Raw genomic sequence first — 27,937 nt, forward strand, 5'->3', positions numbered from 1 at the left:
TGTTAGGTTTTATCTCGCTGAGTTATCATACTCAGATAAATTCCTGCTTGGGCAACCATGGCTAACCGCCAACAACCCTAGCATAGATTGGACGGCGTCCACCCTGACCCTCGCCACCACTCCCGAATCCAGAGACATGGAGCGGGATATAGATTTAGAAAGGAAGAAGAACGGCCTGACGCCCCTCTTCCAGAAGAAAGATAAGCGAGTCGCTGACCGCTCCCAGACGAAGAAGAAACTCCGTAAAGAGTATAAACTAGCACCGGCACCGGCTGCCATGCCCTATGCCACGATTGTGGAAATCCCCGAAGAAGGACCCACACCCCAGACTGCCGCAACCTCTCAGCCGCAGCAGACCGCACCACAGCCCGAAGAAGCTGTGAGGAGCCAAGCCGCCAAGACTTCTACGTCTTTGGCGCCCCCATCAGTCCCGAAGAACTGTTACGACTGGGGTATGTCGAGCTGTCTTAGTCCGAGTGGACTGAGATTCGGCGAGACAGACGTGGTTCTTCTCTCGAGTGAGAGGTCAAAGGTTTCTGGCTAAGGCAAGTATCGGCGACTTCCTTAGAATGGTGGTTCTTAGATAGCAAGGTTGGAGACCTTGCTAAAGGACTTGTTCCAGGTAAAACCCAGTAGATTAAAGTGAGGAACTACATGTGGTACACTATGTATCTATATAGCGTGAGTTCAAGCGGAGCTTTGTAAATGCGTATCAAGATAGAAGGCGGACAGCCCGCTTGGTAGGTGATAAGAGATAAACGATAAGAGATAAGAGATAGTAACCATGGTGCGGACAGCCCGCTTGATAAGAGATAGTCGGCTAGACATAGTGATGGTTACTAGTATGGAAGGTCAGCTTGGTGATGATATGAGTAAGGGTCTGAAAGGTGATTGGTCGCTCGTTAAGAGCCGTATCCATGTACCATTGTCCGGTAATAAAGGAGAAACGGAGAGAATTAGTGTACCGTAACAAGAACCCCTTCCCGACTCTAAATGAAAAGAAGAGGCCTTCCATCGCCTCTGAGCCAAAAGTAACATTCTCGGCAGAACCCGCGTCTGTCCTTGGCAAAGGACGCGCTATCGCTACCGCAGAGCCACCCCCTGCCAAGCACCTTAGACTGGCCCCTGAACCAGAGAAAACTCAGACGAAGTTTATGTTTTCCGGAGAGCCAGTATCTGTTCTCGGAAAAGGAAGAGCCGTCTTCACGGAAGATCGACCGGCAGCCAAGAAACTCCGGTTCGATAACGAAGAACCCGTCCCTCTCTGTCACCAGGACATGCCTATGTCCGACAGCGAAGACACCGAACCGGGCCATGCTGTAAGCCCCGCGACACCCCCAGCAACCGACACGCAAATGTCGTCGGTTGAACCCGACCAGAACCCAGTCGAAAGCTATTTCAACATGGTGATTCAGCGCTTGAATGCGCGTCCTCTGACGCCCCCAGCGCTTCTAGAACCAGCCTTATCGGCTGATGAGGACTCTATTGAGTCCGACTCCGATTCTGACGAAGAAGACTACCCCGGATCCTCATATATTCGGACGATCGGCGATTTCATTTTCGCCTCTCCTTCTGACGACCCTGACTGCGGAGAACTCGAATTGGACTTTTAATTTAGTTAATCGTGGTAGATCAACGTCCTAGTGACGGGGTAAATTCATCATTGTTTTACCTTTTCCACACCTTTTTCTATCTAATAGGTCTCTACCCCTTTCGATTCTCGCCGACATGTCCACTATGACACTAAACTAGACCCAAGTCCGCTACGACTATAAACTAGGTCCGAGTCCAGCACGACTATAAACTGCGCGATTGTCCGGAAAGACATTAAACTATCTTCCTCGCTGGACGACCCCGGACACCCTCCGGCCCCCTATGCTTGGATACCCCCCTGTCCTCGACCTCGCGTAGTAACTAACAAAAGGTTAAGACACCGTATGTCCGAAACGACGCTTAAACTAGACCACCCTTCGACAATCCACGTTAAGACCTTTAACAAAAGATCAAGAAGACGACGAAGACGAGGGAATCCCCAGAGAAACTCCTGCAAGCCTCATGGCCCTTACCTTCCCCTGATCGTCCGGAAAGACGTTTAAACTATCACGAGGCGAACCTTTCGGAAACTCCTGCAAGCCCGCTAGATCCTCTAGATCCGCTGACCGAATCAACAATAGATAACGGAACGCGCCCACCCATCATGGCAATGATTATCACCCTCTGATGCATAGATTAGAACACGAGGAGCAACACGCCCTCGCTGATTGAACTTTGATAGGGTTCAAACGAAAGATAAGTCTGACTCAAGCGGAGCTTGGAACGACCTGGAGGAACACATAAAGACACTCTCCCTACGGCCAACATTCCTCAGAAACTCCCACTATCATGACGACTCCTACCGAAACCCCTACCATCGTGACGCTGAAGGACTCCGACTACGGACGAATCCTCAGCACGATTGAGAATTGCGCGTTCAGCGAAACCGCCATCCTCACCCCCGCGTACTCCCGAGAGATCGACAACATCCTCGGTGAGATGAGCGCAACCGTTGCCACGAGCACCTCCCTCGCCGTGCACATCATAAAGACCACGAAGTTGCTAGAAGAAGCCGCACTTCATACAGACATGGACGAAGGAACTCGTACACTCGCCGTACTCCACCTTCAGAAAAGAATTCGCGCAATGGCGCTTCACCTCCTACCGCTCGACTTCTCCGACCTTGTAAACCTCGCGGTTAGGACGGCCATGACAAAGCCTCGCGCCGAAGAAGAAACTAGACCCGTGCGCCCGCTACCTAGAAAGAGAGCGGCCACGATGGATAGAACCCGCACGCTTTGCAAACACTGCGGAGGATATGGGCACACTTTTAGACAGTGTCCTGATTACGTCTGCTGCATCTGCAGCGAGATTGGACCGGATCACTTATTGATCCACTGCCCTGGACTCAAGGGACGCATCGTGCTCCAAGAGTTTTCAGATGAAGAGAAGTTTTCGAAGCTCTCTTAGATTGGGAGCAGAACCATAAAGCACTCGCCAACCTCGCGCTCGCCTTCCCCATTCCACCTTCCCCTATGCCCGCGACGCCGATACCCTTGACGCCTGTGCCAGCAACTCCCTCGACACCCGCACCGTCCTCCCAGCCATTGGACGCAGTGTTGATTGAAGCCGGTGACTTCAACCTTAGTAACGGGGTAATGTTACAGGGATCTGTAACACCTACTAGAGCCCCAGCTCTCCCTACGCCTGCCCCCGCTCTGCTAGACTCCCCGCGCGCCGGTGCGCCGCCCGCGCCTAGAAAGACAGCGGTCTGGACCGCTATGACCCTGCCCCCTGGCGCTATGACCCCGCCCCTGGCCTAGACGGCCTTGTACCTGATCCATGAAGGCTGTACGCCTCATGGACACCCTAGATCAGCGCATGCATAATGCATGTCGCTTCATGAAGATCCGGAGCGCGCTTGGCGCTTCCTGTACCTATGCGCAGCTGCCCTTGGCGCAGCATGCTTGATCAGAGGTTAAGCCTCATGTATCTTATCTGAACCTCATGTCTCGCTATCATAGATTTACGATATACTATTGATTACAGACTGAGCTAGAATACTTGTAGTACTTCCCTATAAGTAGACACAGATTATTGTACTTAGACTTTACTTTAATCTACTAGGTTCATCCCCAGAACTTGCTCATCTAAGCTTAACTGCTTCCTTGTGTGAGACCGCACTTCTAAGTCGCCCCCATACGACTTAGCACGTATCCGCTAGTCCTGCATCTCGACGAGCGCCGTCTTACCGAGATCGCCGGAGGAATCCTTGACGTTCCGTCAAGGCCAGACCACGCTCAGCTTCAGTAGACTCACTCGAGTCGTCGCTGAGAAGACCTATCCTAGTTCGCACACGCTGACCGACGGTCAGCGTAACACCGTGGCGGACCCGAATGCCCGGGGGCAGCGAAATGCAACTCTCCCGTGGTTCTGGTCGCTAGACGTACAAGGCGATTCTGTCAGCAGCGATTGGATGAATGAATGTATGTCAGTTGTAATCCGGATATTTCGAGCCGAGGCTCAAGACATGACAGTTTACAGGGTTCATTGGCTTCGCACGAAAGCATTATGTGACCGATGGGCGGAAGAACTCATACTCGTTGAACATGAAATGGGGTGGACTCTGGAGTTTTTCCTCTTCAAAGCAAGCACGTGGTTGACAAGGCTCACATCGAACAGCGAGGCACAAACGGAGGGACACAAGTGTTATGCGATTCGGCAGGCCCATATGTACCAAGAACTTGCCAAACACACACAGGCTGGCTTTATAAAGACAAATCCAACCTTCCGGCCAATTTCTTAATATATAGTTGTAAGAAGTTGTTCATAGACCTGATATCTCATAGACAGCCAACTTTTTCGTAAAATGGAGCATTCTCAATCCTTACTGCATTCAGTGACGTTGAGCGGACGCTCAGCATTGAAATTGATAGCACCGCAATGTATCTTGTTTTGGGTGCTATGCGTTCACCTAGCTGGGATTTATCTATTTGCAAAGGGATCCCTCCTCAATTGACTCGCACTCCCCGACATAAGTGTAGACGCCTTCACTTCACTCGCTGCCCACAAAAGAGCTGACCTGCTTGTCATAGATGCCCTATGCTTTGATTGAATCGCAGAAAGCCTGCCAGAACCTGTTTCACCTTTCCATCACAGCATTCGGACTCTACTAAAGAATTTTGGGTCCGGTTTTGGTTCGGAATGCAACAAAACCAAACTGAACCACAGAGAACGGTTCTCCGTGGTCTGGTTATGGGTTCGGACATTTCGTAGAACTGAATCGCTGGTCCAGTTCTGGGTTCTCCTCAATGACCCTCTGAACTGGACCGAATCTGACCACGGCAGCACTACTACTGGGCTACAATTGCCAAATTAGCTAGCTCATTTCATATATAAATCATATCAGTAGTTATCTGTTACATAGGCTACTTGTTCGGCCGCACTTGTCAAATGCATTCACAACTGCTACTAGTAGAATAATTGCAATGCAGTGACAAAATTGTATAAGCTGGGCGGCGGATAAGTAATGGGGTTTTGACAACAAATAAGTTCTGGCCAGTGGATCCGAGCATAGGGTTTCAGAAGTATCACATGTGGAAATCGTGGGGAAAATGAGCATAAGAAGTTTAATTGCAACCTGACCAAGATGGGTGGATGCAGGGCAGCAGACAGTCTGGCTCATTCAAACATGCAGTATCGGTTTATCCGGACATTGGTGGATGGATTATTAGTATTACATCCGAATGCATAGGACAATAATAGAACCACTCCCAAGTACAATACCGTTGCCACTGATCCACATTTCCCTATCCACAAGCCACAAGTCCCCAGCATTACTCATGACCTGATTGATTACAATCCAGACTTGTCGGAATTTTCCAAGTCAACTTCTCATATCTGCCGTATTTACCCTGTTCACTACCGTGTTTTCTTTCAAATCAGACATCATGGCCGTACCTCCCGAAGTAGCAAATGATGCCCTGAATGCCACGCTCACTGTCGTGCAATCGCTCGTTCAGCGCTGCATCAAGGTGAAGAAGGGTGATCCCGAGGCCTTAAGGCTGTCAGACGAGATTGCCAGGCGTGTGGTGAGTGTTTGTTACGTTTATTTCAAATTCTCCGTGTTAAACTAAGACATTCGACACAGGCAAAAGACTTAAAACTATACAGTGGGAATGCTACATCATTCTCCCCACAGCTACTCTCATTTGCCGCCGTTGTGAGACAGCACTCAAAGGGCAGGGCCTTTGAAAACGTCCCCGACTGGACCTCCGTCACCAACGACGACCCTCGGATAAAGAACCACCCACGATTCGAGAAGACCGTGGACGATCGCCCCCCCTCCACATTTAACATTCCCGCCATCGCGACATCGACTAATATTCCCGCCACCGTCCCAATAGCACCGGCCCTCATCGTCCCACCATCGACTCCCTCGACTCCGCCATCTATGCCATCCCAAACGGACCTGGATGTCATCGCTAAACCAGTAGAGGAACCGAAACGACGGGTGCGAGCGGCCAAGAACCCGCCCCGTGTCGGTCATCCAGCACATCCGCCCCTAAGATACCGACACTTGTATTTTCCAAAAGCTGAGAGGGAACAGTGGAAGATAGCTTTCGCGGCCGGCAATAGCAAGAAGAGGAAGGCGGAAGATGAAGATACTGATGGGACCACAGTTGCCAAAAAGATGAGGAAGGTGAAGTCCGATGTCGAAAAAGAGCCAACCGGAGGAGTCATCCATGTAAAACGAAGGGTATGTCCATTCATCTTTGATCAGGCATCTAACAGCTTACCGCTCCAGGAATTGCCGCCTGTCGCTACTGACAAGGACGTTCTGCTAGTCGCAGACAAGGATTTCCTGGATGCAGAAACTCGGGTAAGTGATTCTCACATAAGCATAGCGCGGACGTTGAGCCATTTTTAAGCCTGCAGAATGGGGCTCGGATTCTGATGTCGCTACTCCTTGGCAGGTAAGTCTGTGTATGCATCGTTATAAACACGGGCTAATGAATTTGAAGCATTCTGTTCGTTACCACCCCCGGCGCTGCGACAAGTGTGCCAAGTTGGACATAGCCTGCCTTGTCCTCCCCGACAAGAAATTCGGGTACACATGCCTCGCCTGCGCCAATTGCGACAACATGAAGATCGCGTGCGCAATTGACGGTGTTGGTGTCCGGCAGAGGTTGCAAGGTAATGCGGCGAAAGCATCCTCTGATGCGTGCAAAACCCCCAAGACGTCCAAGTCCCAAGCTGTCTCCGAAAAATTTGCGGCGCATCCTTCTCGCTCTCAATGGAGCATTGCTGGTAGCAAAGGTATGTTTTCTCGTGGCCTCGGAACGAGTTGAGCTCATTGGATTCGGTAGGAGCAGAGAAAAAGCCCACTGAGGTCCTTCCAGGTCAGGCTCAAATACAGCCGGAACACCGGCAATCACCTGCACCCACCAACCTGCTGGAACCAGAGCCCACCGCAAGAGAAATCTTGCAGGGCATCCAGGACCTCGGTCGGAGGTTGGATCTCCTCGCCGCCAATGAGCGGGTAGACGCGTTGGAGGTCAGAGTGGGTTCAGTTGAGACCAACCTGCTTCAGCGGTTGGACGAGTTAGAGCAACGGCTCAACGAATCTGATGCCCGGTGGAAATCTTTGGAATCCCTAAAATAGATGGACGACGTTATGATGACTTTAAATAGTCACTAGTTATATAGGATGGATCTGATCGCGGGACCCCCGCATGTACTGTAGATATTCCGGAGGACTGTGTACTGTTAGAATATTGCATGTTCAGCCTGGCGCTGCATTTGTATCCGAGTTCAATAAGTTGAGTCCATGCAAATTGTGTATGTGGTATTGTTATCAGATCTTTGTCAAATCATAGTGTTGCTTCATTCTAACTAAAAGTTGGGACCTGAGCATGTGCAAATCATCTTCACATGAGATTATTGTACCGGCAAGTGCATCCAGGAGTCCGGTGGACGAAAGTGTGAGCTGGGCAATAGGAGTACCCTCTTGGTTCCGCGAATCACCGTGATACTGGCCAGACGGCGCCTGCGTATATCCAACATGATTTAGCATCATACACAGAAGGTGCATCCGGAACTGATTGTGATCACCCACCATATCAAGTGGTGATGACCTGATATGTGGTTGTCTGATTGTACTAGCTTCTGGAACCAGTCATCACGGTGCAGTTCTGAATAGCGACAACCAATCTATTTAATACCGATACAGTGCTGAAAATTTCTGTTTATAATGAGACATATCCATTCGGGAGTTCGCATTCGGAGTCACCTTTGTAAAGGCCCACGTCGCCATCAACATCCGGGACTACTGGTGCTCGATGATATTTTGCCAAGATTTTAAACTACCGAGGTATGATGCTGACTACTTAGAGTCCAAAACAGCATGTTCGTGTTCCGGCCCCAACATTCCCAAGCCCCAACGAGACCTGAATGCATTACTTACTTGCTTGGCTGATATATTATATTACTGACTGAGCACATCCGTCAACATGTCCCGAGCATCAATGTATATGCATTAATTAAACTCACCGATTGTGCTCAAAACGACTAGCTGGGCCCTTCCGTTTTCCCTGCCGCAATGCAATATCAATGGGTGGCACATCGTGTCGCTTAAGCCTTCCGGAAGTTGCCCAAATCAAGATACACACATACTGGGCCTACAATTTACCCACTGGGCCTGATCCGCACGCCGAATTGGTACCAGAATGACCAGTTGGGCTCCTCCGGGTACTTGTGCACTGGGCCGATCTGCATATAGAGTTTCTATGCACTAGGTTCAGAACAACTGGTTGTGCCAGATACTTCTGCATTGGGCCGATCCGTGCTATGAATGTGTATGGGCTGGGCCAGTTGGGCCCCTCTGTATCAGCACTCTCTGGGCCGATCCATACATTGCCTTTGCACCGCCATCTGCAACCGCAACAAGCCTTAACCCACTTCTCACCCATGTGGTTTGTGTCCGATGCATCAATCACATAATAAGGACATTGTTGGCTGTGTTGACTTCTAGCCGGAGATCGTAGTCTTGTGCAAAAGATCGCTCGGACATCCCGATGCATTCCAGACAGCAAACATTATAAATAGAGGAAGGCATCAAGAGCAATGTCTGTGACAGTCCGAGGTTCCATTGATGGCGCCCTAGCCGATTATAAATCAATGGCCCAGCGGACATATGAGCGGGACGGAGGAAGCATAATTGGCCCTCGTGCAAACAGGATATCGGACGGGTCCGGCGATGCCAACTCTTCGTTAATGAAGGGCATCTCGGACGGCCCAGCGAATGTTAATGGCCCATCAAATGGCGTCAGCCCTGCGGACGATACACTATATTCCGCCAAGGCGCAAATAGGATGTCGGAAGTGCCCGGCGGACCTATCATTGGGACGTCATCAGAACCCAGGGTCGGTAAGGGTCTTTGCCTATCTGCCACTCTGGCCGAGCACAAACTACATGAAGGTTCTGTCTGCCACCCGACCAATTTGTTATCTTTGCCCGATGGGCCCGGAAATCATCGCCATCGCAAGGGATGACGGATGGTCCATCCGTAGCCCCTTTCCATCATGCAACATACATGCTGCACACATCCGTCACCATTCTCAGGAATACACACAAGTTGAGTCCACCCGTCGCCTTCGCCGAGACCAAATCTACGGGCTCCACCATTCTCGGCGATATACGACGAGTGCTGGGCCCATCCGTCACCCTTTCCGATTCCACACTCATGGGTGGAAGGGTCTATTCCTGAGTCCCTTCCAAGCACATTCAGCCCATCAGCCACCATTTTCGCGAGCAAATAAGCATGTTCTGGGCCCATCCATAGCCTTCCCCGAGACTCCACCCGAAGTTATTTTACCCATGGGGGACTGGGCCCGTCCGTTGCCTTTTCCAAGTCCAAACACAGCGGACTGGGCCCATCCGTCACTGTTTCCGAGACCACATCTGCATATGCACTGGGCCAATTTGCCTTTTCTGAGATGAAATCCACGGTGGGCCCATCCATCGTGATTTTCAAGATTACATGCAATCCGCTGGGCCTATCCTCGGGCATTGCAAGCCCACCCGGTCGCACATTTTGGGCCCATCCGTTGCCCTTGTTCCCGAGCATGCCTACAAGCTGGGCCCATCCGTCACAATTTTCGCAAATCCACCTGGCCCATTCTCACCCTTAGGCATGCAGGCCCACCTGGTCACACATTTTGGGCCCATCCGTTGCTCTGTTTCCCGAGCCCATATGTACACATACATGCGGGCTGGGCCCATCTGTCAAAATTTTCGCAAATCCGCCTGGCCCATTCTCACCCTTAAGCATGCAGGCCCACCCGGTCACACATTTTGGGCCCATCCGTTGCCCTGTTTCCCGAGCCCATATGTACGCATACATGCTGGCTGGGCCCATCCGTCAAAATTTTCGCAAATCTGCCTGGCCCATTCTCACCCTCAAGCATGCAGGCCTACCTGGTCACACATTTTGGGCCCACTCATCTCTATGGACCTCACACCTCAGCCCAACCGCCAGTGTCGGTGATTTCTGTACTGTGGGCCCACCCGCTCCCACCCACCCATGGGCCCACTTTGGATGGCCCAGTTACCTGGGCAGAATCTCAACCTTTGGCTGTCCGACTAAGTCGGAAAATGTTACTGAATGGGCTCTCTTTCCACTCCGGATCAGGTGAATCTTCAATCAGCTCGATGATGTTGTTGTAGAATTCCCGGTAGTTGAAGGCACCATCAATTTCGGACCATGCATTCTTGGCGCTGATGCCAAAATGAACCTGAGTAAAATTGAGCAACTCATCAGCATGTTAAGTTTGAAGTAATCAAACCTGTAAGCAGCCATAGGCAATATGTGCTGCTTCCACCGTCGTCATGTCGTGTAAAGTGGCGTTGCAGGTGTGTGTCGCGCGTGTCTCCCCTCCATATGCACTCAAGGGACTTGTAAAAATGTGCCGCATAGTCTAATAAACAAAGGAATATCAATCTAGAACAATACCAAAAAAAAAGCCTACCCGCTCCAGTAAGTAGCCATCGAACATGCCTTCGAACATGTTGTTGTCGTCATATTCTTGACCTGGTGGGTCTCCGGCCCATAGAAATGTGGGAAGTGCAAATGCAGTCAAGTTTACCTTGCCACATTGAATGTCTTTAAGTGCCCTACGAAATGTTAGAGTAATGTGAGGTGAATTTTTTAAAAAACTCACTTGTCAGCGTCCTCTGAAAATCTTTTGAGTTCCCTGACCAGACAGAGAAAGCGCGCTAGAACAGGGTGGTTGATACCCAAGTGGGTATGCGAACCACTTCCGTCGTATATGGCTGGACGTATTGGGTGGTCCTTGGTGTTGAAGGCCGCGTAATGGCCGATTTGACTCTTCAGATGTGAGGCATCGTCAGAGCGAGTACCTGAGATAGTAGCATCCATCTGATGGATCAAATAAGTAGATAATATATGCATATATGCGCATACACTCACCTTCTTGATGATATCATTGAGCTCGGAGGCTTTACGAGGGTCGCCGAGTAGAGGTTTCAGACTCGGAGCAAGGTGAAGTAGCCGCGCATAGTTCCTCTTGTATTGTTCTTGAACTTTAGGTGATCTGAGACAATAAACGAGTTAGTCCATGGTAAAATTTGAGATCAACTCACATCTTCGAGAGCCGCATCTCTCGACAAGCCTGGGTGTCTTCATCTTCTGATAGATCACCATTCTCTGCAGCATCGCGCTGCTGCAGAGCCAAACCTACATTAATCAATTGTTTTGTCTTACAAAACACATCGATGCAACGCGCTATACAGCGTGCAGCGTGCAGCGGCGAGAAATTCCTCGTCAGGATCAATATCGGACTCCTTTTTCCTATATTTAGTTGTTATTAATGATCAGAATGTTTGAAATGAATCAATAGACTCACCTCGCCCTTTTCTCATCATTATCTGATGAACGGCATCTTTTCTTGGGCCTCGTGCCCTTCTTTGGTACCTTCTTCGGAGGTAAGGGGTCCACTGATGATACCGAGTTCAAGCTACGTGAGGATGCTGATGAATCCGACGAGGTAATCGAGTCAGAGCGTTTACGACGTGCCATGGTGGGTGTGTGGAAAGAAAGATAAGGTTGTAACATTTGACGCGTTATTAATGTTTGTTTGTCAATTTATCAATAATTCCGATGTGATTATGGACTCAACAGTGATATTATATGTGTGACAAGAAATGCGCAATTAGTTCTACATTTACAACAAGTGATTGATGTTACTATTAGTACATGACAGAGAGCGCGACAGCAATGAAATAACAATAATGTGCAAAAGAGCACTGCGAAAGAGTACAAGAACAAATTTAGTCCAACTTCAAGGCTTCTACAGCTGCGGGTAAGGTCATGAGCGCGTCAATCTGAGTGATCCATGTGCGGTTAGAGCTCTCCCTGAACCCGCGGTGAGGAGGCCACATATAGTCGTGCTCCTTCTCAAATTTCTGCTGGATATGGACGATACTGGGAGGGTCCTTGGGGATGACATGTAGCACGACGGGCTTTGCGCTGATGCACTGAGCCATGTCTGAGTCCCTGCAAGCACAATAATAGCTGAGTCAATGTCACAAACAAATCTAAAAAAAACTTACTTGGGTGCCGGCATTGGCTCACAGACCATTGTAGCATCTGGATCCTCCTCAGTAACAGGCTGTAAGTCACTAGAAAGTTGGATTATGTTAGTATACATTCAAGTCAATAAGACGCGAAAAAAACACCTCTTGGCTTGTCCGTCAGCTTCATCATCACTATCTTTCTCTTCAATCACCCTGAACTCCGAAGCATCCTTCAATTGCAGTATTAGTCTCTGTAGTATCAATGTCATCAATGAGAAATTTAAATATATCACAAATACGTACCAACAGGCCTGGGCGTTCCGGTGTAAAATCGAGGGTGTAAGTCGGCCATCCGGCCAGCAAGTTATCGATCTCCAGCACAACGACATTGTCATGGAAAAATGACGTCCAGTTGGCCAGGTCGAGGTGGTCTTCAGTATTGATGATGCGCATTATAAAGATTAATTGGGATTAATGGTGTTGATATAAGATTAAGGAAAGATAACAGCGAGAGTGTGGCATTTATTGACGCGTTGTTTGTGTTAATAAACATAGTCACGTGACCATCGGGACGGAAAGTTCGAACTTCTTGTTTTGATATGCTCGCATTCTCACTCAACTCTCACCTGTCCTTGCAATCCCAAAGCTCTTTCTGCACGCCACAGCCCTAGGTAATGTTTCAATTTATCCGTATCACTAACATTGTTTTCTCTCTGTCATTTCAGCGCCGAGAACGTGCTCCGTTCAAATCTGGGCTGGACTCGCACTATGCATTCAAGCCTTCCTGCCATTCCTGTATCCCACCCTCAAAGCACACAAAGATACCCAGTTGTGCATGGTCGCCATTGGCATCAGTTCTCACCCCTCTCGTCAACCAGGCACTTCTCCCGTCCCATCAACAACTCCGCATGGCTTGCTCCACAGGAAGGAGTTGCAGTATGGAGTGCGAGCCGGATACTCTAATGCCGGCCTCTGTGAGTGTGGAGGATTGGGTTCTAAGGTGCGTCCCATTGATTCTTACCACTTGTTCTGGCATTGACATAACCTTTGTATTGTTTTATATCTGAAGCTGCTGCCGCCCTCCCTAATTGACCTCAGACTTGACTGGTGTTGGGGTAGTCTACCTTATGCACGACACATTGCGGTCCTCGAGTCCTCGAATGTCACTAATGGGCTTCCATAATGAGGTGCATCCATATGGCTCACACTAATTGTTCAAGTATTGATACAGCCTTACATGATTTAGTAGTGTTTGTATTTTAGATAGTTCGAAACCAATATAATTGATTCCTCCCCATTTTTTGTCTGAAGTCCCCCACTCTCTCTACTCTCCATGGATGCGCTCACTTGCCTGGGATGTGGGAAGACTTTCAACAGTCAGAGGCACTTGAGCATACATGAGACACAGTGCGATACTCACCATGAATTTAGCACACAGGTCAGCAAATCTTACCGGCGTGTTGAGAAGAGCCGAAAGAATAAGAGGCAAAGAATCAACTGCCGAGACCACCAAGATGTCTTGGACGAGGCTGACGAAGAAGCCGGGATTCCAGATCCCCTCGAAGATATGGGTGATATGGAGACTGACAACTGGGATGTTCAGGTATGTTTTCGGTGTTTGTTCATTTCTTGACTAATATTTTGAAATATATTTTAGGATGACAATATTCCTGGACCCTCGCAACGATCCCCTGCACATTCCCCACCATTACCTGAGTCCAGTGCGGCTCCCCGGTGTTCCAATCGCTCTGGGTGTGTTATACGCATGCCCAGACGATATGATGACTTTATTCCTGGCGAAGATGTGCCTGAGGTAGCTCGGGCTGATGAGATTGTCACTGAAGAGGTGCATCACGTCGGTAATGAACTTATTTCTTTTCAGACAGAGCCAGATGCAATGGGACTATACCGAGTCTACGCTACTCGTCCCACTCTATTTCCACGGTCCTCCCTCAATAGCATATGTGACACGCCAATGTTGCAGCATGAGACTGGGGAAGATTCCGATAATACTCCGTCTCACCTTCACACTGGCCCCCCCTTCTCATTTTCCGTCACTCCCGATAACCTCTACTCTGCTTTCAGTAGTCCAACCGCCGGTCTACTGATGTGCTGGCAATACTCCAGCTCAAATCTGATTTCTGATGCTGCTTTGCAGCGACTCACAACATTCCTCGACGACGACGCTTACAATAGGGACGACGTAAGAATTTTCAGTGCCACCCGAGAGAAAAGACTTATTGCAGAGTACCTCGAGGACCGGTCCAACCCTTTCAGTGCTAGGAACAGGTGGAAGGAGTCGTCAGTTCATATTTGCCTTCCGAAAGAAAAAACTAAGTGGCCATCAGAACATGATGCCCCCGAGCTCGAAATTAAAGGTGTGTGCCATCGATCGTTGATCGATATCATCACAGAAGTATTCGAAGATGGCGCAGCGAGAACGTTCCATATGACACCATTTCGTCATATGTGGAAAGTCTCCAAAGAACGGAGCATCAAAGTCTATTCGGAGGCATATGCTTCACCTGCGATGATGGAGGCCTACGTCGAGGTCAACTCCCTTCCCCATGAACCGGACAGCAATCTTGAACATGTCGTAGCATCACTCATGATGTATTCCGACTCAACACACCTTTCAAATTTTGGCGATGCCTCCCTCTGGCCATTCTATGTATTTTTCGGTAATGAATCTAAATACACACGTGGGAAGCCTACCGCTTCTGCATGCCATCACGTCGCGTACATCCCTACAGTAAGTCTTTTCAAATCACTTGAAGTAACCCTTATTTATGAAACATTCAGATTCCGGACGATTTTCAAGACTCATATTTTAAGTTCTTTGAGGATGCATCTTCGCCGGAGGTGTACACACACTGCAAACGCGAGCTTATGCAGGCAATATGGAAGCTCCTTCTCGACGAAGACTTTATGCATGCTTATGAACATGGCATCGTGATCCGTTGTGGAGACGGCATTATTCACCGAGTGTTTCCTCGGTTTTTCACATATTCTGCTGACTACCCCGAGAAGTAGGTGTTTCTTTTGATTATCACGCTTCTTATATTGATGTGAGATCAGGATCTTGCTCGCTGGAATCAAGTTTCTCGGCGAATGTCCTTGCCCACGCTGTCTGATCAAGAAGGCAGATGTACCCAGGATGGGAACAGAGGGTGATATGCACGATCGATCAACACTTCAACATGTTGATGATCAAGCCCGTCATAACAAGATTGATCGCACACGCAAGCTCATTTTCCAACGCGGTGCACCAGTGGATAGTAAGCGGGTCAAATCGATCCTTAATTCTGAGTCCCTCGTGCCTACACGTGTAAGTACTTGATCATACGTTATTTTCAACTTGTTGCTAATCAAACTTAGAATGCATTTTCAGATCAGCTTCTCGCCTTCAGATTTAATCTATTTTTGATGTTCATCGTGGACATGCTACACAAATTCGAGCTTGGCATATGGAAGGCTATCTTCACCCATTTGATGCGCATCGCACATGCTGCCGGGGGTAATGTGGTGAAGGATTTGAACTGGAGGTACATTGTTTTTTTATTATTATCATTACTGACTACAGAACTATCTACATCAGGTACCGTCGTGTTCCAACATTCGGGAGAGGAATGATCAGGCGTTTCCACAGGAACGCCTCTGCAATGAAACATCTTGCAGTGCGAGACTTCGAAGATCTGTTGCAGGTGAGCCTCTGAGTTCAATCATAATTTGATCATATCTAATTTCAAACTTAATTTTAGTGCACAATCCCAGTATTCGAGGATCTACTGTTAGATCCCGATAATGATAGGATAATTCTGGACCTTTTGTTCGACCTCGCTACCTGGCAAGCTTACGCCAAGCTCCATCTACATACTGAAGACACTCTGGATTTTTTCGACTCGGCAACAGTTGTCCTTGGCAAGAGTGTTCGCAAGTTTCAACGGACAACTTGCGAAACCTATGTCACCATGGAATTGCCTCATGAACATGCCGCTTGGGGGCGTCGACAAGCTGCGCTGGCTGCCAGGCAAGGTCTGTCAGCTAAGGCAAAGGGGGGTGCATCACACCCAAAGGTAAAGAAACTTAATATCGAGACATATAAGTTTCATGCGCTTGGAGACTACCCTAACACGATCAGGATGAGGGGGACAACAGATAATTACACTACACAACCGGTGAGTTTTTTTTTATGTTATTGATCATATATTCAAGTCTATTACAGGGTGAACTAGAGCATAGACGACTCAAAAGACGCTACCCTCGCACCCCAAAGACCAAAGCCACTATGACTGCAAGCATTGCAACTCAAGATGCTATTGAGCGCCTCTGTAGCAAGGTCATCAATGCTCGCGCACAGCTTGCTGACCAGCAGGGTACTAATAGACATCGTCGTATGCGGACTTCGCCATCAGAACATTACCACATCGCCAAGTCTGCTCGTTCAACTTACGACCTCACGGCATGGTTGGGTGAGCTGGGTGATGATCCGGCAGTCCAGGTATGTATTGGCCATTTTAAATTTGAAGGTGTATCTAATACAGTGATATAGAACTTTATTCCTCACCTAAAAGACCATCTGTATGCTTGTCTGCAAGGTCTTCTGTATGAAGGCGACAAGCACAACTTTTCTGATGCAGAGCGCAACTCGGTTCTCATCACGGACAACAATCTATTCGAACACAGCATCCTTCAGGTCAACTATACTACATATGATCTTCGACATGAGCAAGATTCTATCAACCCCCGCACTCGTGCTGACCTCATGGTCATGTCACATGAGGACGACTGCACTCATCCCTACTGGTATGCCCGCCTCATCAAAATTTTCCATGTTAATGTGGAACACTATGAAACCCCTGATATGGTACGGTCCCGTCCTAAACGAATCGATTTACTATTCATTAGATGGTTCAAGCGTGATACCAGTCCAGCCGGCTTCACTGCGAAGAGACTCCAGCGCCTCCAATTTTTCGAGGACGAAAGCCCCGATGCAAATGGATTTCTTGATCCGGAGTGCGTCATTCGGGGTGTTCATATCATTCCAGGTTTTGCTTTTGGCCATCCCAAAGGACTTCTTATTCCAACAATCGGACGTCATGAATCAGACCCAGACTGGGTATTATACTATGTGAACATGTATGTGATTTCTTTTTGGTGACTATCTACCCGCTAACTACACATGTGCTACTTAGGTTCGTAGATAGAGATATGTTCATGAGATTTCGAGGGGGCGCTGTTGGCCATAAGGGTATGCGAGAGTGGGATGACATTTTGCAGCGCGAGGGACACGTTCCCAAAGATTCAGACGATGAAGCCGAAACAGACATGGACGAAGCCGCTATCACCAAGGAGTTTGATGAAGGTGACGAGGGTGAGGAGGAGGACAACAACAACAACAACAACTTGGAAGGTGAGGACGATGATGACGAGGAGGGTGACGAGGGTGAGGACGATATCCTGTTGGACGATGAGGAGGACAAGATTATGGCTGACGATGGTGAGGAACTCGATGACAACATACTTATGGAGGAAGGCTATGGCGCGCTTTAGGTACTTTACTTAGCTTTCACCCAATTTTCGTCACTTACTCTATATAATACATTGGATGTATCGGGATGTATCTGCCATATGTCTGACAGCTACTCTACTGGCTGAGTTATGTCTGACAGCTGGTATGTTTGATGTCACCGTGTCGCGACGATATTTCAAATGTCGGATATCACAGGTATGTGTAATTGGCGGCGTCAGAAAATCCAATATATCATGTGATCTCTGAATTCGGTAATTTTGGTGATGGAGTCCTCCCTAATTCCATTCTGGCAGAACTCGAGAACGCTGGGCTCTGACTAAGTATTTCACTTATTTCTAATTGATAATTCACTGTTTAATAGTCTACACAACTCATACGCTACATAATTGTACTAGTTCTGATGCGTCCCGTGTTCTTATTTTGCATTCGAGCGTGTTCTCGTCCAGGATGATCATCTAGTGTTTCAGGTCACAGCTAGTCACATCGTGTCACATGCCATCACACGTTAGAGGAAAGTGCGTGAGCCATACCTTACATGTTCACCAGTTGTTTATCTGTGATCCTCTTTCTTACTGTTGTAAAACATGAGCCCGGTATATTCGTGCACTCTAGCTATACCCTATCTCGGTTTCGTATGCTTTGTTATGTTGTTGTCGACTAGAATGTTCACCAAAGTTCTTGTGTACTCGACCGTTCAAGTTGTTGATCTGCGATCTGTTGTGAAAATGACTCTGATATCATATTCTTGCGCTCCAGCTATCTTATTTTCGTATACTTTGTCGTGTTTTCGTCAACTACAATGTTCACTAAAGTTCTTGTGTACTCGACTCGTTTACAGCCTCGTCTTCTGCTTGACTCAGCTTGAGTACTTAGATAGTAGGAAATTAATTGGACCAGTCAAGCCTGAGTACTAGTCATATCGGGTATCCTTCAAATTTACAACGTTAAGCCTTTCTGCACCGTGAAATCTTAAGTGAAAGGATGGGAGTCACCGGTATGGCAGCTGGCAGGAAATAGAAAACAGGCGTTATTATAACATGCCAAGATATGCCAGAGATGCTCGACAATCGCACAAACCAGGCTGCTAAGTAGATACTTGAGTGGAAGTAGTATAGAAGAACGCCTTGACAATTGCTCTACTGATAAATACGACGGTCCATCGTCTCTTCGTAGTAAAATCCAAGAGCACTCAATGTTTTAGGTCTTGGTCGAACTAGATTCTTCGTCGATGGATTGCTGTGAAGCGTGAGTCAGAGGATTGTCTTTCTTCACCAAGATACCCGGGTAAAAGAAATTGAGAGTGTAGATGGCAAGAGTCACCATGCCACCATCGAGCCAGTCTACAGCATTGTCAGCGTATTCCTGGCGATGATAGTAACAACGCACCAAAGTAGCGCTCCGTCGTAATCACTGGCTCATCCCATCCATCGGCGAGCTGCACAATACGGTACACCGATCCAAGGACAAATTTCAGCATATCATAACCTTGATAAGAAGATATGCTGAACACTAGCCGAATGAATATGCAAAGTGTACAGAACGCCATGCCACAAAGCATAAGTCGCAAGTTCTTACTTACAACACGTGGGCCTTTCTCCAATATGCGACGTTGTTCAACGTAGCGGAAGGGTCGATTATATCGCAAACGCAAGAGAGTCTCAACCGCTAAAGCGACAATGAACCACTATTGCAACTGGAAAACGAAGGTCGTGAATTTTAGTGAGAAGCATACACAAGCACTCATCACTCACAAAGCTGAGCAGCAATTCCTCCTAGCATAATATTCGCACCCTGTCTCGATGATGTGAATGTCAGACACAATATAGGATGATGTGCATACCATCGAAGCGCTTGTCTTCGTGCTGGCGGCGTGCGCAGCGGATGCACCTCCCACAGCTTGTACAATCAAGCAAACAATGTCCTAATAGGAAGAGGAGGTATGTGAAGGATTCACACCACTTGAATGTATGACACTAACAAAGCAACAAAAAACGATGGTATCTGCACTAGATCAGTAATCGAATGCTAGAAGTATCAGAGAAACACTAACATAACCTTGGGGTTAGACGGCTGTACTGGGGTCCAATTTAAGTAATTACCCTGCCAAGGATGATAAAGTTGGCTGCGACAAGCGGAGTAGGTGCTATTATAGTGCCGACGATTCTGCAGCGAAGATGTTTAAGTGTGCATACGAGTGATTCCTTCTGGATGAACACTTACTGGATCTCATAAGGCGTCAAAAGCTTGGGGTTCCGACTCGACCATAATCTGGCACTCCATCCTAGAATTTCCAAGATACCCGCGAAGGTCGCTGTGGGGATCATTCACCACAGTTTATACTTGACCGCCTGGCCCAAGTGGAGGACTGAAAATATTAAGCCATGACCGTCCATCGTCAACAGTCGAAATTCATACCAGTCGAAATTCTGTACAACACCAAAAACTAGGGAAGAATGTGAAATATATGCAAACTGCACAAACAACACAACTCACAAGGATACATATCCACTCTGTAGGGACGTAGTGGTACGGACCAACAGTAATTGGTGCTGTTGACGCACTTATTCGTAAAAGTCACCGAGGGAAATTTCATATTGAGGCACTTACTAGTTGTAGCAAACACGGCGCCAAAGGACATTGTGACAGAGGAATGGCCTCCAGTTGGTGGGTGTTAAATGTTGAACAATGGGAGCCTTATACACGCCACGGCACTGCAATCATTTATTTCAAGTAGATACCGGGTTAGAATTCCTGCCATGCACGCCGCAGCGTCCTCAAATTAGCCCATCGTGGTGTGGATGACTCGCTAATGATATGTTTGCGACCAAGATCTAAAATTGCCGATAGGCTGGAATGGCCCGTAACCCAAGTTACTGAGTCAGACTGTCCTGACTGCCGGGAGCTAACTTGTCCCTTAGCTCGTCCATCGAACATACCGTGACGATGTAGTACTACGAGCACCGTTCATGAAGCAGATAGACTCGTGATAACTAACGTGACGTACTATGGGGACGATCAAAGACTTTGTAAGTGTTTTCACTGTAAAGTGCTGGTCGAAAAGACAGAAGCGTTTGGTAAGTGAGATTTGACATCATGACACGTAGCCGCGCTCACAGGAACCCCACATGTAAACCTGTTCTCCTGTCCTGAGAATTGCATGCCACAGTCGAGGTTATATTTGTAGGAAGACATCCAACTCAGCCGCCGGCTGTCATGAAACGATGCCAACAGCGCCTATCCGTTTTTTGCCAGAGCGATGTCCGATTCGAAGCGGCTGTTTCTGCGGTGTTGTACAATGACCTACATAGTACATACTGTCAATTGAACTTTAACTTGGTAAAGGTTGAGCAAAAGCCTGACATAGGCGAGAAAAATTACATACCGTGCGTGGTAGGTGGTAGCCGCCTGTGCTACTGCTGCCAGAGTTTTATATATATCGAGACCTGTAATGCCAGAGTCCAGACGGTGACCATGTGCACCTCTGGTGTGGATGTGAATGTTCTGGTTCAACCAAGTGTTGCTAGCTAAGCGCTAATCAGAAGCTGTTGCAATCGGTGAGTCGCATCAACAAAAGAGCCCGAAGCATATAAGGCCTTGTGAAGCTTACATGAGTACACAAGTCTGTTAACCAGCTTACAAGGTGCATATAAGGTGCATATAAGGCATTAAATTTTGATACAAGCCCTGATATTCAACATATATACTTCGGGCAGCATATATTGACATACATGTTTCAGGCTCTTTTGTTGATGCGTGACTAGCAAGCATAGTTCCCATAATTCCATACTTGGCACATAATTTTGCAGTCACCCATTTTACGTACTACTGTAGTAAGCACTTTGGTTCGTCTCTTTACTTACATGTTATGGTACCCAACAAGAATAACTCTCTAGGCCGCGATTACACATCGTACAGGCTCCTCGTTCTCAAACCCTGCCAAGCACATTGGAACTTCTGAAAGTCATCCATAAAATCTGAGTCTATTTTTGGTTCTGGGTTTCTTTATCGTGAGTTTGATCGGAGGTCACCCCACTGGCAGTCTTCTTTTCTAGCAAGTACATGCGCAGTTGTTTCGTCGACATCGTGCCAGACTTCTCAAGATCAAGGGTGCGCTAATACATCCATCCTCCTAATCGAACTGATAACAAGGGATATGCATATGGTTCGATACCATAAAGCTTTCGAGGCGGTTTAATACAAATCAGGTATAGATCCGGATGTCAAGCCTTCAATGTTGCCAACGTCAGCTGTTAGCTTCTTTCAGTCTGCTTTCATATCATCATCACCGGCACCCACGTATCAAAGCCATCTGCGAAAGAAGCGTACGTCGGAAACGGCCGGGTTGATCAAAGCCTGTATAAACGTTAGTCCCTCCAAGATGGCTGTGTTTTTCAAGGACTGATGGTGTTTCAAACTTCAAAAACAGGAATCAAGGACCGACACAATGGGCACATGCGAGTGTCCAAATCAACTTGGTGTCGATCTAATCCAATTAGGGCTGTAGGTCTTCTCAGGCTCATTCATAAGAGATAAGAAAAGCAGTATGATGTATGCGTGAAACCTATTTCTTTGCCACTCGGACGAGAGCAGATGGAGCCTTCGGCTGACGACGTCCAAGTCGCAACGGCCTGGAATCTACGTTACTTAGCAGTACGTCGTAATACGAGGGCAAGATATTAACAGATACTCATCATGCCCGACCACCAGTATACATGCGGTACGGGCGATCTGAACTGCTTCTCCCTCCCTTCGTTCTAACTTAACAACTCAGTTACGCTGGTTACAATTTGGGTAGGCTTGTCCCAATCCATTCCCATCTGCCGTTAAACCTGTTTATACAGACCTATGATTACATTAGTTCACTTCACGAAGAGGTAAGTCATGCACTTGTTCTGCTATGCGCCTCGCTTCGAATACTGATACCACACTGTTCAAAGTGGACATTCCTGCTTCGGTCGCGTTGGACTAAGGTCAAAGCTCTTTATATCATTGCACGATATGTCCCCTTTTCCCTCGTCGCTGCGGACCTATATAGTGCGTTGATTTCAAGCAGTACCACACATCCCAACGATAATATACAATAAACTGACATGTTATACTTCAGTGATCTTCGCCCCAGACAAGGATGCTGATGCTGTGAGCGTGTAGTGGACTTTCCCGCTGATGAATGATGCTTACTGCGTGAATTCGCCAGAAATGCTGGATGTTGATGAATATTTACTCATGTGCGTGCACGGTATATGTTGCCTGCGCTTCCTGGCCGAGCTCTGCTCTTTCCTCTGACAGGTCTAGGGGTAGTATCACTCACTTTCTCTGAATGTATCTTCCTTTCCCCTCCGACATGCACGTGCTCGTTATCTGATTCTTTTAGGTATTTTTATACTCAGAACATACGCGCTTTGGAACCAAAATCGAATTGTACTCGTAGCCATGCTGTCCGCCCTCTTTGTGAGTCACATGCTACCTTGAGCACACCTTGCAATGTTGATGAATCACTCAGGCTATCACTGTATCATTCATCGGCTTTTGGTTTGCCACTTCTGATGGTTTGTACTCTCACCTTCGCCCACTACTATTCGCCCATGTTCACTCCACTTTCACAGCTACGACTAGCACGATCTCAGGAACCGTAGGCTGCTCCTGGAACATGCGCATTATTTATTTTTCCATGCCATTTCTTCCCTCGTTTGTGTTTGCACTAGGTATGTCGCCCGGAACTGGACACATACATTACAGACATGCACTGACCAGCGCTCTCCCCAGGACTGTTCTTTCTCGCACTCATACGTGTCATACAGAGCTGGCGGACAGCCAGGGGCCCTCTGGGCGCCATCCTAGTGAAGCACAATATGTTTTACTACGCATGCAGTTTGTGTGAGTCAGGGTTTGGATATGTTTCTGTGCTTATCAGTGATCATTGTTGTTCCGAAAGTTCTCTCAGCCATGAACGTCCTCACGCCAGTGCTGTTTTCCTATGTTGTGAGTGAACCATATACCCTTCAATATGATTAAACCGTTGATGTTCTGCACACTCAGTCCGCAAACTTCCTCGAACGGTACGCACTTCCAACTTCTGTTAAGAATTCCTACTTACAACACCCCCAAACCCTGTAGTTTTCAGGTCTTTATCCTTGCAATACTCGCCACGCGCATGCACCTCCATCTCTGGCATGACTACTGGCACGCGCACAACCCTGATGCCCTCGTATGTATTTCCATGTCCGACATGTTACCTGCAGACCGTGCGGTGTAACGTCTTATCTGTGTGACTTATTCGGCGTTGTTGGTGGTCCGTGTAGTCTCTTTTGGACTCTTTTAAATTACAAGACACTATCAAGTACTCTGAGACTCGCATGTCCCTTTCAATGTTGGCAGACCACGTTTGCCACAAACTGTTCATGTCATTCTCTACTTTAGCACAGATTCTTCTGCTAGTCCTTCAAGTTGTCGGTGATCTCCATTCCCAGAGCTTGTGCAATCATATCAGCGTCTATCGTGCCGAACATCCACCGACAATATGAAAATACACGTGCAGCGTGACCTGAACGCTTGGCCTCAATCTCCCACTCAGCCGAACTCTATCGCATGCAGTCCCCATATCATTATCCCCATCTTCCCTTCCCATTCATTCCTTCCACCACTCTACCCATCATCGATCCTCGTCATTTTGCTCCATCGCAACATCATGCCTGGCAGCTCAGAAGGCCGATATATCAGACTTGAAGGCGAGTCTCTCCATACTATCTTCGTATCTGTTTCGTGATCCTCACACTCTATCTATAGTCATCAGCGGAAAGAATCTTCAAGTCCCGTCCGAGCGCGTTCCCGCTGGCATTTACGTGTCCATCAATGTCGACTCGAGGAGACGCTGGAAATCGGCCATCAGTGTCCTGTTATCTGATGAATCTGTAGCGTGGGGGGATACTGTAACTCTGTAACGTCCATGGACATCTTCTGACGTGATGTGAGAACTGATCATTGGTGTATAGATCATCAAATGCCTCGCCTGCATTGTCGATGGAGATCAGGGCATCCTATGAGCTTGGTCGAATGCTAGGCGGTAGAGAGGTCATCGGGAAACTTCAAATGTCGTGGGATGAGCTACTCGATCATGGAGATCACCCATTTGGTGAGTGATTCGCTTCTCATTCATGCACATACACCGACATCTCGTAGATCTATCGTTCCGAGCCGTGCGCGGTGTCAAACCTTCTATCACACTGAAGGTTGCTGTTGTACATGCTTGGGACGATCAAAATGACGCACTGTTTGATGTGAGTGACCCTGGACTCTGTCCTGTTAGCTTTGCTGACGGAACGCCAACTATAGCCCCTCATAGACTGCGAGATTGCTCGAGACGCAGATGCGGGCCACGCACAATTTGCCTCATACATGAAAAGCGAGAATGTCTCTGACTTGAACGATGCTATGGAGCATTTTCAGTTGGTTCTGAACCAGTGTCCGGTCGGCCATCCAGACCACGCAACGGCTCTCACCAATCTCGCGTGGGTTCGCCTTAAGGGCTACATCCGAAATGATGTTCAAGACATTGATACAGCAACTTGCCTCTTCCGCGATGCCCTTGCATTGCGTCCGCAGCACCATCCCGATCATCCCTTGTCACTATATAATCTCACCCAAGCGCTAGCTTGGCGCCACTCCAGGAAAAGTACTGCTGCAGACATCTGCGAAGCCGCCCAACTCTATCATGAGCTACTCCCTCTCTGTCAAGAGGGCACGTACCTTCGTAGAATGGTGTTGATTATGTGATCGGCGGATGCAACGATCTTCCAACAGACGCATCCGATGAAGGCATCCACCTTCAAAGAGTCATCCTCGACCTCTGTCCTCTGGGCCATCGACTTCGTCCCATCACCCTTGACAAGCTAGCACGAGCAGTCAGAGCACGTTTTGATCAGCACGGCAGCATCGATGATCTTGACACGAGCATACAGCTTCATCGCGAAGCCGTGTCTCTGTGTCCCGAGGGACATGCTGATCGTGATACCTACCTAAACAACTTGGCTCATTCACTCATGTCCCGCTTTAAGCACCAAGGCAATACTAGTGATCTCGATGAGGCCATCTGTTTGCACGATGAAACGCTGCGGCATCGTAATTACTCATTAGACAACCTAGGGGGCGACCGTTTCAAGAAACGCGGCGACATTGAAGACACGACCCGAACTATCAGCCTCTATCGTGAGATACTGACGTTGTGCCCGTATGGGCATCAATGTCGTGACACCACGCTTAACAACCTTGCGCTCTCGCTCCAACACAGATATGACGTATCACAAGTGAGCGAGGATCTTAACGAGGCCGTTGTTTGGTATCGTAAATCCCTTCGGTTAAAGCGGCTTGGCCACCCAGGGCGTCATGTAACTCTTTCCAATCTGAGCTCAGCGCTCTGCTCTCGTTTCAAGCAAACTCAGAAGAATGAAGATGTTGAGGAGGCCATTGCTCTTGGCCAAGAACCATTGGCAGCTCTGTCTTCACTGCACCCGGACAGGCACTTAAGCTATATGTGCCTGCAGGAAGCCTATCTGTCTCGTTACCAGATTTTACATGATCCTGCTGATTTGTCGCTTGCAATGGAGAACTTCAGACTCGCATCAAAACATCCTACTCAAGGGTTCCCAGAACGCATCATTGGCGCATTTAATTGGACCGTTGCAGCGGAGCAGCATGGTCATGGATCCGTGCTGGAAGCCTACTCAACATTTTTTGAGCTTCTGGATGCTCATTTGGCCACACGGTCTTCGGCAACTTCACGGCGTGAAGCTGCCGCTGCCTTCAATGGTGTCAGATCGCTGCCTGTAGATGCAGCATCGTGTGCCATCCGCAATCACAATCTACGACACGCAGTCGAACTCGCAGAGCAGGGCCGTGGCCAGCAATGGTCGCTGGCCTCCAGACTCAGGACGCCAATTGAAGACCTTGAGTCAGCAAATCCGGCACTGGCGCATAATTATTTGGAGCTGAGCAAGCGCGTTTCCGATGCCGCACAGAGTTCTACAACAATCAGCGACAGAGCTGCTGCTGATCGGGCGGCGATAGAGTACAGGAGACTTACAAGGCAATGGGAAGCTGCTGTCGCTGAGATACGTGATCTTCCGGCGTTCTCGCGGTTCCTGCTCCCACCTTCATACTCAGACCTGCAAGCGGCAGCCCGTCAGGGCCCGGTTATCATCTTCATTGCTAGTCAATACTCATGCAGCGCCATCATCGTTTTGCCATCAGGAGACCCCCATCATGTTCCCTTACCATCTGTCACTCTCGCAGATCTGACCATTCTCAAGGACCGCATCGTCAGGGCAATACGACACACATCTACTCTGGGCCCAAACGTGCCGCGAAACGATCTAATAATCCTCTTGCGGACAGTATGGGACGAGATCATGCTACCCATTGTCAACGTGCTCGAGCACGTCCTCAAACTAAAGCGCCGCTCTCGAATCTGGCTGTGTCCCACTGCAGTTTTCACGTCCATTCCTCTCCACGCAGCTCACCCGTTTCAAACCAACCCAGATGGCTCTAGGGAGCCATGCCTGGAGGATCTATATATCTGCTCTTACACGCCCACACTTTCGGCTCTGGTCAGATCCAGACAGATGATGAAGAAGCGCGTCACTCCATCCTTCGTGACAATCGGACAGGGTCAACCGGGTGCAGGGAAAGGCAAGGCGCTCTTGGCTGTGGACAGCGAACTCGAGCTTGTCCATAAGCTTGTCCCTGCGACGGCCAAACACACTACTATTTCTGGCGACACAGCTACACGAGCAGGTGCGCTCGAAGCTTTGCAGCAGAACACCTGGGTGCACCTAGCTTGTCATGGCAAGCAGGACCCAAAGCAGCCTTACAATTCGCATTTCGTCATGAAAGATGAACATCTGACGCTGCTCGATATCATGGAGAGAGATATTCCGCAGGCCGAGTTCGCGTTCTTATCAGCATGTCATACCGCTGTGGGCGATGAGGAGACACCCGACGAAGTGATTCACCTCGCAGCTGGTCTCCAGTTTTCAGGGTTCAAGAGCGTTATTGGGACGCTGTGGCAGGTGGACGACTCTGTCGCAAAACACGTCGTCAAAGCCTTCTATGAGAATATGTTCCAAGATTTGAAGGATGGAGGTGTGATGGACTGTACGAAGGCGGCCTGGGCGCTGAACCGTGCTACGCACGCCACGAAGATGAAAGTTCCGTTGGAGCAGAAGATGGGTTTCGTTCATATTGGTGTGTAGTTCTATGTACGTCGTATTGCTATCGCCTGGT

General features: G+C 48.4%; 7 protein-coding genes across 7 annotated transcripts; 4 read left to right on the plus strand and 3 right to left on the minus strand.

The window, feature by feature from the left end:
- Positions 1-2,382: 2,382 nt before the first annotated feature.
- F5147DRAFT_763094 (uncharacterized protein) lies at positions 2,383-3,669 on the plus strand (the record flags this gene model as incomplete). The annotated part of the gene is made up of 2 exons (XM_041440620.1): positions 2,383-2,778; positions 3,015-3,669. The coding sequence occupies 2 exons, from the start codon at positions 2,383-2,385 to the stop codon at positions 3,354-3,356; spliced, it is 738 nt and encodes a 245-aa protein (XP_041289156.1). The 3' UTR covers positions 3,357-3,669.
- A 244-nt stretch (positions 3,670-3,913) lies between these two features.
- Positions 3,914-4,339, plus strand: F5147DRAFT_582692 (uncharacterized protein; the record flags this gene model as incomplete). The annotated part of the gene is made up of 2 exons (XM_041431675.1): positions 3,914-4,019; positions 4,071-4,339. Coding segments are annotated over 2 exons (375 nt in total), but the record flags the coding sequence as incomplete, so codon positions are not given.
- A 1,144-nt stretch (positions 4,340-5,483) lies between these two features.
- On the plus strand, positions 5,484-7,198 carry F5147DRAFT_777393 (uncharacterized protein; the record flags this gene model as incomplete). The annotated part of the gene is made up of 6 exons (XM_041441978.1): positions 5,484-5,624; positions 5,684-6,292; positions 6,317-6,415; positions 6,465-6,509; positions 6,558-6,852; positions 6,903-7,198. The coding sequence occupies 6 exons, from the start codon at positions 5,484-5,486 to the stop codon at positions 7,196-7,198; spliced, it is 1,485 nt and encodes a 494-aa protein (XP_041289158.1).
- A 2,959-nt stretch (positions 7,199-10,157) lies between these two features.
- Positions 10,158-11,632, minus strand: F5147DRAFT_777395 (uncharacterized protein; the record flags this gene model as incomplete). Its single annotated transcript, XM_041441979.1, has 8 exons — positions 10,158-10,328; positions 10,380-10,511; positions 10,563-10,707; positions 10,755-10,972; positions 11,024-11,147; positions 11,197-11,290; positions 11,325-11,404; positions 11,460-11,632. 8 exons carry the CDS (start codon positions 11,630-11,632, stop codon positions 10,158-10,160), a joined length of 1,137 nt encoding a protein of 378 aa, XP_041289159.1.
- Positions 11,633-11,883: 251 nt separating this feature from the next.
- F5147DRAFT_655871 (uncharacterized protein) lies at positions 11,884-12,582 on the minus strand (the record flags this gene model as incomplete). Its single annotated transcript, XM_041434034.1, has 4 exons — positions 11,884-12,109; positions 12,166-12,234; positions 12,292-12,380; positions 12,433-12,582. The coding sequence occupies 4 exons, from the start codon at positions 12,580-12,582 to the stop codon at positions 11,884-11,886; spliced, it is 534 nt and encodes a 177-aa protein (XP_041289160.1).
- A 6,116-nt stretch (positions 12,583-18,698) lies between these two features.
- F5147DRAFT_712450 (RTA1 like protein) lies at positions 18,699-20,858 on the minus strand. Its single transcript, XM_041438360.1, has 15 exons — positions 20,815-20,858; positions 20,667-20,716; positions 20,363-20,613; positions 20,270-20,317; positions 20,156-20,211; positions 20,078-20,105; positions 19,883-19,973; positions 19,762-19,825; positions 19,713-19,737; positions 19,641-19,663; positions 19,503-19,583; positions 19,414-19,453; positions 19,173-19,327; positions 19,049-19,097; positions 18,699-19,002 (listed from the first exon to the last, which is right to left on the minus strand). Exons 3-15 carry the CDS (start codon positions 20,418-20,420, stop codon positions 18,860-18,862), a joined length of 861 nt encoding a protein of 286 aa, XP_041289161.1. The 5' UTR covers positions 20,421-20,613; positions 20,667-20,716; positions 20,815-20,858; the 3' UTR covers positions 18,699-18,859.
- A 1,496-nt stretch (positions 20,859-22,354) lies between these two features.
- On the plus strand, positions 22,355-27,906 carry F5147DRAFT_777399 (CHAT domain-containing protein; the record flags this gene model as incomplete). Its single annotated transcript, XM_041441980.1, has 19 exons — positions 22,355-22,379; positions 22,434-22,453; positions 22,504-22,536; positions 22,600-22,696; positions 22,767-22,798; positions 22,857-22,887; positions 22,949-22,981; positions 23,034-23,110; positions 23,163-23,208; positions 23,266-23,364; positions 23,426-23,530; positions 23,604-23,641; positions 23,699-23,718; positions 23,777-23,904; positions 24,446-24,596; positions 24,652-24,791; positions 24,839-24,936; positions 24,992-25,409; positions 25,460-27,906. 19 exons carry the CDS (start codon positions 22,355-22,357, stop codon positions 27,904-27,906), a joined length of 4,038 nt encoding a protein of 1,345 aa, XP_041289162.1.
- Between the last annotated feature and the right edge of the window lie 31 nt (positions 27,907-27,937).

Source organism: Suillus discolor, assembly GCF_016758755.1.
Source record: "Suillus discolor strain FC423 chromosome Unknown F5147scaffold_58, whole genome shotgun sequence".
Taxonomy (NCBI): Eukaryota; Fungi; Basidiomycota; class Agaricomycetes; order Boletales; family Suillaceae; genus Suillus; species Suillus discolor.

What these genes read in the sequence shown, in the direction of transcription:
- F5147DRAFT_712450 (XM_041438360.1), bottom strand. Translation starts at nt 20,420, where the DNA reads ATGGCAGGAATTCTAACCCGGTATCTACTTGAAATAAATGATTGCAGT. An exon ending in CAGAGTGGATATGTATCCTT is followed by an intron (nt 20,106 to 20,155) that starts GTGAGTTGTGTT and finishes ATTCTTCCCTAG; the next exon opens with TTTTTGGTGTTGTACAGAAT. An exon ending in TTTGCATATTCATTCGGCTA is followed by an intron (nt 19,098 to 19,172) that starts GTGTTCAGCATA and finishes CGTATTGTGCAG; the next exon opens with CTCGCCGATGGATGGGATGA.